Source organism: Syngnathus scovelli, chromosome 4 (genome assembly GCF_024217435.2).
Source record: "Syngnathus scovelli strain Florida chromosome 4, RoL_Ssco_1.2, whole genome shotgun sequence".
Classification (NCBI taxonomy): domain Eukaryota; kingdom Metazoa; phylum Chordata; class Actinopteri; order Syngnathiformes; family Syngnathidae; genus Syngnathus; species Syngnathus scovelli.
The window spans coordinates 14887741-14898063 of NC_090850.1; the positions used below are offsets into that span (position 1 = coordinate 14887741).

General features: G+C 43.7%; 3 protein-coding genes across 3 annotated transcripts; 1 reads left to right on the forward strand and 2 right to left on the reverse strand.

Annotated features, from left to right (window-relative positions):
- Positions 1–140: 140 nt before the first annotated feature.
- Positions 141–2395, reverse strand: LOC125967773 (inner centromere protein A). Its single transcript, XM_049719111.2, has 3 exons — positions 2045–2395; positions 864–1592; positions 141–786 (listed from the first exon to the last, which is right to left on the reverse strand). The coding sequence occupies exons 1-3, from the start codon at positions 2283–2285 to the stop codon at positions 425–427; spliced, it is 1332 nt and encodes a 443-aa protein (XP_049575068.1). The 5' UTR covers positions 2286–2395; the 3' UTR covers positions 141–424.
- A 205-nt stretch (positions 2396–2600) lies between these two features.
- Positions 2601–7291, reverse strand: gfod2 (glucose-fructose oxidoreductase domain containing 2). Its single transcript, XM_049719112.2, has 3 exons — positions 7025–7291; positions 5892–6253; positions 2601–5344 (listed from the first exon to the last, which is right to left on the reverse strand). Exons 2-3 carry the CDS (start codon positions 6142–6144, stop codon positions 4452–4454), a joined length of 1146 nt encoding a protein of 381 aa, XP_049575069.1. The 5' UTR covers positions 6145–6253; positions 7025–7291; the 3' UTR covers positions 2601–4451.
- Positions 7292–7675: 384 nt separating this feature from the next.
- Positions 7676–10323, forward strand: thap11 (THAP domain containing 11). The gene has a single exon (XM_049719115.2). It carries the CDS (start codon positions 8034–8036, stop codon positions 8868–8870), a length of 837 nt encoding a protein of 278 aa, XP_049575072.1. The 5' UTR covers positions 7676–8033; the 3' UTR covers positions 8871–10323.

Genomic DNA, 10323 nt, shown 5'->3' on the forward strand with positions numbered 1-10323 from the left:
GCATCCGACCAGTAAATGCACTGTGGTATAAACAGGAAGGCACAAATAATCAAAACTGTTGTGTGTACATTTAGGGGGGTATCCAAATGACCTAATATGTGCACTTGATTAAAAGTGAAGAGGACTGTGTAAATACAAAGTGTAATTCAACCAGGGAATTTTATTTGGTCGTTTATCTACTTGTTAAAAATCAGCAAGTAGTAAAAACTACTAAAAGAGTAATAGAACATATACATTCAACAGTTCTGCAAAGGTCAAATTAAGATCACATGTCAATATCATAGTACATTTAAGAATGTAACTTGAGAACAGAAAAGCCAAAAGCTAAAAATCGGCAGAGATTTTTGTGAACAATCTATAGAAATGCCCCTCAAGTGTGTCGGTCGCCACGGACTGGCAACAAATAAACACAAAACAAAAAAACTCATTGTTGGGAAACCAAGGCTGGAATTGCAGGTTCTTGACAAAACATGAGCAACTGTTTCTTTTCCTGCTCAAGCTCCTCCCGCCTCTTCTGCTGCTCTGCCCTTTCTGTCTCCAGCTCTTCCCTCTGTCTCATCAAATCTTTGGCTTCCTCCTGCTGTGCTCTCCTGAGAGACTCGATTTGCTTCTTCTCCATGGCAGCCTCTCTGGCGTTGACTCCCCGCAGACTCTCGATGAGTTCCCTCTGATGCTCCAGAGCTTTAGCCTCCTCCCTCTGCGTCCTCCTCAAAGCTTCAATCAACTCCTGCTCCCTTTTGAGAATGCGCCTCTCTGCGGATGTTACCTTTGAATCATAGACCTCGTCTGAAAGACAATAAATATATTGGTAAAGCAGCATCACGCATAAATTGATATGATCATTCTCATCAATCATTCTCTACCTGTAATATCTTCATTGTCCATGACTTCCATGGGACATGTCTCCTGAAGATTACTGGAAGTGTCTGAGGGTGAGCTGGGTTTTGTCGGCTTCAGCACCTTGGCCGCTTCCCGACTCGCCTTAGGGTGGCTCTTTGATATGTGTCGATGCAGGTTGCTGGTCTTGCCGTCGATGCATCTAATGGCCTTTTTGCAAATCAAACATTGGGCAACATCCGAACTTCCCAAAGGCTTAAAATGTTTCCAAACGGAGCTACGACGGTGCATTGTACTCCTTGAACTGAGAGGATTTTCAACCACGACTTTTTCTTTTTCCTGTCCTGCTTCCACGGGTTCTCCTCTGTCTGCTTCGAGGACACCGCGCGAATCAGAATTACGGTCAGCTTCATTCACAATTCCACCTGATCGTGGATTCACATGCGGGTGGGTCTTTGCCATGTGCCGGTACAAGTTGCTGGTCCTGCCTTCAGAACACATTATCTTCTTCTTGCAAACCTGACATTGAGCAGCGTTTAAATCGGCCAAAGGCTTAAAATGTTTCCAGATCAGGCTGCGACGATGATACTGACCAGCCGGGCATTGTTGTTCGTTCACTTCTGTTGCCTCAGCTGGCGTTTCTTTGACAGGCTCATCTCTTTTTACTGCTACAAGGATGCCATTTATTGCAGAATCAACTTCATTTTGATTCATAGAGACAACGTCAGGATTCTCCTCTTCCAGTTCCACTTCCACTTGAGAAGAAGAATTAAAAAGGTAGTTAGGGAGATAGTTAAAAACATCTTGTTGTCTGGGTTTGGTCACGTGACGTCACATTCGCAATGCCAAGCCCATATCAGTGAACTAATTTACTTATTACCCGTTTCCTCATTGTATAAATACGCACACACACGCAAATATATTAACACTAAGCCACATTTAATGTGGGAAAACGAAATCACAACAGTCTTCCACACAGACTGCAAAGTTTAAATTTTAATTCTAGTCCACCCTTTTAATGCTTTCCTAATTTAAAATATTTGGTAATCATCACCGTCCCTCGGTAAGTGAATGTGAATCACAAGACTGAATCATGAACTGAACGATGGCATCAACGAATCTTTTGAGCGAATCGTTTTAATGAACCGATTCGAGGGATTCAGTGGGGTCAAACAAACTTTCGATCCATTCATTTTAAGACCGGTACCTTGTGCTTCGTCGATTTCTACAGGCTCCTGTTCACGGCTGAAGACATTGGCGCTTCTCTGGCTTTCTCTTTGGTCGGCCATGACCGCTTCGGTTGGATGTTGAGTCCGCAAATGTCGCCACAACCTCGTGGTGCTGCCCTGTTCGTGTTTAAATAGTATGTCTTTACATAGAACGCACACAACCGATTTGGGACAGATATCTTTGTAGTAACTCCAAATGATACTTCTTTTACGAGTCATGTTTCTCTAAAAGATAAAATTTGTTCCGCGTTCTTGGTTCTAACTGATGGTTTAATGGCGACTCTTTTCTGTCGAACGAGCAAGGCCGCTGTTTTCTTCTGTTTACTCACCTGCTTCCAAATCACCCGAAAAAGTCTACACTGCTCCCTAGTGGCCATGCAAATAATCGGTTGCAAATGACGCCGGATTCGATTGTTAATCGCATTATTTAAAAAATATTCGTCAAATTATTCAAAAGTTTGCGTAGATGCTTTCGGGGAAATGCTTCCGCTACTTCTATGCTTCAGGAGCAGAGAAAAAATGAAAACACTGAAATTAATACAACTGTATTTATTAAATGAAATATCTGTCAGATGAACAGTCCCCAGACTTAAATACAACAAATTGTGCTCAAAGAGACATGGTTAGAATTAAAAAACTAAAAAATAATAAATATTACAGCTTCAAAAGAAATTCACAGGCTGACTTACAAACAGGACCAAGACAAGTAATTGTTTTCCACACCCAACCATAAATAATCATCCTCATGCAGACGTTAAATTAATTTTGCAGTGCGCTGGCTAGTAGAGAAAGCGCACCTTGTGTTAAATAATTTTACAGTATCAGTGCAAAAAAGATAATATAAGCTAAATCAGATGTTTGGAATGTTTTTTCTTTAAATCTAAGGACCTCTAGCATCATGCTGCTGGGGAACGGAATTTTTTAGTGCGGTGATGCACTCTCGAAATTGTCAAAATGTGTCTTTTCAGACCCTGAGTAGGTTAAAAAAAAGTGTTCTTAAAAGTATAAAGAATTGACAGTATGACAATTATGACATCCTAGTCACACGACTGCAATTACAGTGCATGTTGTATTTGAGGCATCAGGTTTTTTTGCAACCAACAAACTTAAAAAGGGATAACAAATGTAAACAACTGAGTTTCATGCCATTTGCTTGCCATCTAAAATCAACAATATTCAAATGTCTTTACACTGCAAATTTGAGGCGTCTGGCTTCTGCTGGTGCAAGATTAAGATCACAGCAAGAAAATAGATGCACGCTTCACGTTTGAGGCAGCTTGGGTTCTTTAGAGTAAACATCAATGTGTAACAGAAAAAAAATCCCCGCTTGCCAAATATGCTGTTTTATACAATTAAATGTCTGCTTTTAATTTTGAACCACATTCAGATGGAATTAGGATGTTTTGGACCATGCTGGGAAAAAGTGACTTTCCCACCATCGCTGAAACATCCGCTGCTTTGTGAAGGAGACCGCAAATTGCTTAAAGCTTCCGGGAACACAAATCTACCTTGAGATCATAAATGTTCTAAAAAAGCTGAGCTTTCTCAACGGGACATCAGTAGAATTCTGCCAGTGTGACAAATGCAAAGTTGTTAGTCAACTCGGCATCATCAATGCGTTCAAATAAGGTGCCATTGGACTTGGATGCACAATCTTTCTCAAATAAACACAATGTTAACAAAATGGAAAAACCAACAAAATCCGAGTACATACAGGCATTACAATTTTAAACAAGTAAAAGGTTTTCAAAAGAGAAAGCATCTGAAAAGAAACAGCATGTTTCTCAAGCACATTCTATTCAACAGGTGCCCCTCCCAAAAGAAAGCTCAGAGTAGTCATGTGGTGTAAACTGCAGCTGAAGTAAAAACATTCAGGCCAAGCTCCATCAGATGTGTTTAGTAGTAGCACTTTTGAAATACTTTCGTCACAGCAAGTAGCCATTTGCAGTTTGAACATTTTAGGACAAACCAAAAGGCACTGTAACCTTTACAGGGGAACTTAAGTCAACCTTCTCAAAACTTTCATGTCTAACTGGCCAATACTTCAGAACTTTTTTTTTTTACTGTGGGATAGGGCGCTGACATTTGTCCAACACTGGCCTCTGCTGCCGACAGAAATTGACGTCAAAGGGGCTTGGGCTTGCTTGCATTGCAAACTTAACAGCCCAGCTGTTTTCTGTCAAATGACGTTCGGCCGGTTTCAGCCACGTCACTCAGTGTGCGGTGGCTGTGCAAAAAGAACTCAAATATATAGAACGGTTGGATAAATGCGCTCAAAACTTTGGAGAAGGTCAAACTAAATTCACCCGTCAATGCATTTTCGGATTGTCCTTAATTCCCCCAACAAGCCAGAGATGCCAATCTTTTGTGAGTAGTGCTTGATGATTAGTTCTTATTTCTGTGCAGAGCTTCACACAGGTTCTGGTTGGGATCGGGCTCCTTACTCATTATCTCCACACACTCCCACTCTCCGCTACAGCTGGAGCGCTTGACGGCCTCAACTACTGTCTGCACGTAGAGGCCGTCCTCGAAGGTGGGTGCCGTGGCAACCGGCCCACGCGCCCACAACCTGCGCTCCTGGTGCGCCTGGAATGACTGTCTCAAGGCCTTGACCATGGCGCCCAAGCCTAGCAGATGTGGCAAAGGTACATCTTTCACATCAGGTCCGGCTCGGCCGCCGTCGCCGAGCAACAGCTCTTCACGTTTGCTGCCATTGCGCTGACCGTACAGTTCCGTCCCCCTGGCCACCAATCTTCCGGTGGATCCAACCACCATCACCTCATGCAAGAAGGTACCCGGCATATTGAAGTTCAGGGTCACGGTGCAGCACACGCCGCCCGAGCACGGTCCCATCAACATTTGGAAGAAGCAAAAGTCGTCGCTGGTGACCCGTCGGATGCCTCTGATGGTGTCATTTTGCTGGACGAAGGTGCGCAGCAGGCCGTGAACGCGCTGGGCCCGCGTCCCCGTCAAGTAACTTAAAAGGTCGATGATGACCGAGCCCACCGTGTGCAGGCCCCCGCCTCCCATCAGGTCCTCACAAGTCCAGCCGTACGAGCGGTCTAGAAGGCTGGGCCCGTACACGCGCACGTCGCATACCTGCACTTCACCGACGTATCCCTCCGCCAGCAGCTGCCGCATCGCCGCAAAAGTGGGAAGGAAGCGCAGCGTGTTACCCATGATGCTGAGCAGCTGCGGGTAGTACCTGGCTGCGTTCACCATTTGAAACGAATCCACAGCTGTCGCAGCTTTCTCGCTGACAACATTCTTACCTATGCCTGCACACAGACAAAAGCAAAGTGTCTTATTATTCAGAGAGTAACACAATAAATTACAAAATAATAATCAGGTACAAAATTTAGTTGCCAAATGGCACACGCTACACGAGATGCAGCGCGGACATCATGAAATACAAAGACTTGGTGGCTCGGACCGCCATCGTGGGTGGGACCCATTGCGCCAGGAAGTTGCAACTAGAAGAGGAAGCTGAGGTCAACGCTCAGGAATTCCATCAGATAATTCTCCGTATTGAGCATGCTGGTGAGCTGGCCAGCTCGAGTATGTCTTTTTTTGTTCAAGCTTGAAGTCTGAACTCGCGCTCTGGGGTAGGACGATTTTTGGGAGATGCTACCCACGAGAAAGAGCACTGCTGCTCTTTGTACCCCTGGACTATTTTCTCACTTTGTGATTTCTAAAAAATTATAAAATCCAAAAATCCTTTGAGACGGTATTGAACATCTGGAAATATTGTGACTGGTTAGCACCGACACCTGCTGCCAGACGGCTATTCATAAAAGTCACGCGTGTGTGTTTCTGACCTCTTACCCAGTGCTTTGACAGCAATCTGCCGTGTCATTGAGGGTGGAATATAGATGCAAACAAGGTCAACATCTTGGTGTAGCAGGACGTCATCAGATCGACTCGTGTGAAAGGGGATACCGAGCTCCTTTGCCAGGCTGCACGCTTCCTCTTCGCTCCTCCCCCACAGTGCATGGACCTCGAAGCCCTCCGCTTTTAGCATCGGGACCAGCACCCGGGCTGTGCTTCCTGTCCCAAACACTCCGACTCCTGGCAGCATGACGGCGCAGCTTGCTGCAGCTTACGTCAAAATCATGTTGTCGCTAACATACATCCCGACTGTAAAGCCACCAGTATCCTCTCAGGTGTCTGGAAGTTAGACTTTCTCTCTGAAAAATCAGAAAAGGCAATGAAAATTTAAATGCTTTAGTGGATAAACCTATTTTTATACAGCGCTTTCTAAACAACTTGATGGATGAGTGATCATGTTTGACTTCAAGTTACCATGACAGGATGCTCCGTAATCTCAGGAAAAATAAATAATATTAATAAAGCCCCCAAGTCATAATATGAGCAAATACATAGCTGTAATTCATCAGCAGGCTCGGGTGACTGTATCGAGTGACTGATACACGGACAGATAATTTCAGAGTGACATTTCGACCAGCTTTTTTCTTTTGGGGGCGTAAAGCCAGCATTTTGGAATGTGGTGGGAGCACCTGACAACAATGTTGTTCTTTGTGGGAGGCTTAACTGAAACCTCTCTAAAGCTTTCACATAAACGACTCGATCTTGTTTGTGTTCTGAAGAGGGAAAACAGGTTTTATGTTAAACTTACACTCAATGATGTTAAGCTAGCTCTGTTTGTGTTGCTTCCAACCATATACGCAGCATGGTGTAACCACACTCTTTTTTTACAGTAAAAGTGAATGTGACACAACATTGTAATGATTAACCACTGATAAGACAAACATCATACAAACAAGAGTCGTTGAGCGATAAGGTTCGCTAGCACGTTTGCCAGCTACCAAGCTAGCCGCGACAAAGACATATCAAACAGCGTAAGAGAAAAGTTACGACTAAATTGTTAAAATATATCATCTCATTGACGTATGATTATTTAAAAAAATAAACAAACTCACGTAACGTTTGCTACCTACTGTGTTTATGCAGGTGAGTTCCTCAACAACAGCAGCAAGTGCTCAGCCGGGCGCTGCCCAGTTGCTAATGGTAACTTCAGCAAAGATGATGGAAGTGACTGCTCGATCAGAGATGTTAAAACAAAGAGATGCTCGCGTAAGAGGAAACGGCGTGCAAGACTACAAATGCTCAGCTTCCTCATAGAATCGGTTTATTAAATAAAGGGTAGAAAGTCAATGTGACGATTTTTTCTCTCTCTCGGGGTAAAGGGTTGTTTAAAAATATGGAATTTACAGCAATGCAAAAGTCATCTAAATAAAGAACATTAACAACAAGTATTTTATTATTTATTTTGGTAATAGCAGTGCAAAAAGAGCAATTCACTGGTGAATTATTTTCAGGACAGGCTGCTCAAATCAAGTTTATTATTGTTTAATATTTTGTTGTTGACAAACATGTACCAATATTCGCTCCCCTAAAACTTCATGCTAAGGTCATTGTTTTCCTTGAAAAAAAATTGTTAATAAAATGTCCTCATATAGCTAGTGCATTTTAACGACAAATATGTTTTCATAAATTTGACTCGAGACTTTACGACGTGTAAAACGCATGTAATACAACAAGTGACCAGCGATGGCAGTAGCTTCCAATTCGTCGTGGTCGTATAGCGCAAAGCATTCTGGGATTTCTAGTCCTAAATGGCGGGCTTCTGCGTTGACGTCGCACTCAACAAAAATAACTAATAGTTTTCTTCTATAGACAAAACAACAACAACAACCTCAAATAAAGTAAATCTCTCGATATTATTTGAGCTTCATCGAGATACAATCGCATGGATTTAAGCTTTGGTATAACAAACATCTCGCCAGGTTCGCTGGAAAATAAACAGGAAGTTGTTAGCGTTGTGGGACGTGTAGTTCCGGCTACAGGCCGCTAAAGAAGATATCGCGCACAATAAAGAAAGTGCAATAAAAGCGTCGTAATTAGACGCGCAGATAGACTTTGTGGGCTATTGGCGTTGGTGTTACCATGCCTGGATTTACCTGCTGCGTTCCCGGATGCTACAGCAATTCACATCGTGACCGGGACCTGCGCTTTTACACGTTTCCGAAGGACACCACGCTCCGAGAGCTGTGGCTGAGGAACATCTCCCGGGCCGGGGTCAGCGGTTGTTTCAGCACCTTCCAGCCCACGACGGGGCACCGGGTTTGCAGCGTGCACTTCGTAGGCGGCAGAAAAACCTACAGCATCCGAGTGCCGTCGCTTTTCCCGCTGCGGGGTGTGAACGAGCGCAGAAGTCGACGGGGCAGAGGTAAGAAGCTGACCACGACGACGGCTGCAGCCCCCGCCGGAACGACCTCCGGAGCCACCACCGGGGTCGTCATCAACACCGTGCTGGGGAACACGGCCGAGGGCGGCGAGGCCAATGCCGGCGGCGAGGCCAGCGACGACAGCATCACGGTGGTGCAGATTGGCCAAAACGGGGAGTATCTGGGCATGGCGCGACTACCCGTTCCGACGGATGCGCCGTTCACTACCCCTGTCGGCGCTTCCATCGAACTCACCATAGACGTGGATGACTCCTCGGCGGATACGAAGCAGACGGTCGCGCAATGCATCAACCTGACAGGCAACCCGCTGGACCACTCGTACTCGCTGACCACCGGCACCACTTCGGCCGAGCTGCTGCGCAAACTCAACGAACAGCGGGACATCATCGCCTTGATGGAGGTGAAGATGAAGGAAATGAAAGCCACCATCCGCCAGCTTCGGGTGATGGAGGCTAAACTGCAGGAGGAGGTGCGGGAGCGGGACCGGCTACTGGGCGGCCACCCTGTGCCTCTGAACGTCAACAAGAAAATCTAGCCAGAGACGAGAGGGTGCAGGGGAACTGAGGGACATTCAGCCTTTGTGCAAAAATGTATTTTCAATAACTTCAAAGCTGATTTTCACAGCCCTGATTGTGTACAAATAAATACATTTATCTGTAGTTGTGTTATCTGTAGTGTCATATAGAACGCCGTTTGAGCATTTTATTCGATATCTATATACTATATATAGTTGAAGGTTCTGCAGACTAGTACAACAACCCCACCACTACTGTAAGACATTTCTGCACACTAACAGGCTAATTCAGAACCACTACTTGTTACTCTTGAGCCAAAACTGCACTCGTTGACATTTTGTGCTACTAGAACTACTGCTAAAACCTAAATGTAACAAATTTCACAATATCACATACCAAGAATTGCCCATTTATTCAATACCCTTTAACAATTTTTTGGTTCCACTAATTAAGTCCAATAGGCTACTAGTACATGACACATACATACGAGATGGGCCTAGTGGTGTTACTAGGTAAGCACAGTTGGTTACTAGTACGGCTTAGTTGCTTACTAATATGCCAAGAGGCACTAGTAGTGGAAAAATCATCACAGTTGTTTTACTAGTGCGCTGAAGTGTCCTAATAGTATATGAACCTTAAGTTGGGCAACAAGAATATCGAATAAATGCTTAAAGAGCTTTCTATATAGAGTGTATCTTAAACAGCAGTTTAATCCAGTTTACAGGTATGGCCTTGCAAGTTAGACCAAGTTAATTAGAGTTGGAAGGAATATTTTCAGTCCACGATGTTCATTTTGTTATGAGTGAATGGAAATTAGAAGTGCCCAATGGCAGATTACTTACTAATATTGTTGGGGAAACACTTGTAGGAGGTCTTTAGGCAGTCTTCAAAAAAAAAAGAAAATATCAGCTCAATGCCCAAATGTGAAATTTAGTTCTATCTCGGGACTACTACATTGCATCTTTTTGAAATGCCTTATTGTTGATCTGTTGGACTGTACATAATCAGATGCTACAAAACAGACATAAATGTATTACAACAATGTGTTTGATTGATAAAGTATTTTACAGCATTTACAAAATTATTCTTCGACCCAATGAAATTGGACCATTTGGCAAACCCTGCCTTAAAGCAATGAATAAATATCAGAATCCCCTTTTTCTTTTGTTTTCTGTTTGTGATATAATTAATTTCTGTTAGTGATATAAATATACAGTAGAAAAAAATGCTTGTCCAGATGCCTTTTGCATTAAACGTTTCCATTTCCGATATCAGGACTACACCGCACGAAAGTTGCAACATGCTAACGTTCTGCTTTTGTCTTTTAATGGCCCTGTTAATGGTAAGGTGTTTCTCAACTCGCACAGTTTTATTAGCGGCTGCATCAACAAGCGGTTTACGCACAATGTGTTACCTACAGACATCTCTGGTCTTTGGACTGATGATTGAGTCATTAAATTACATTTTGAAGTA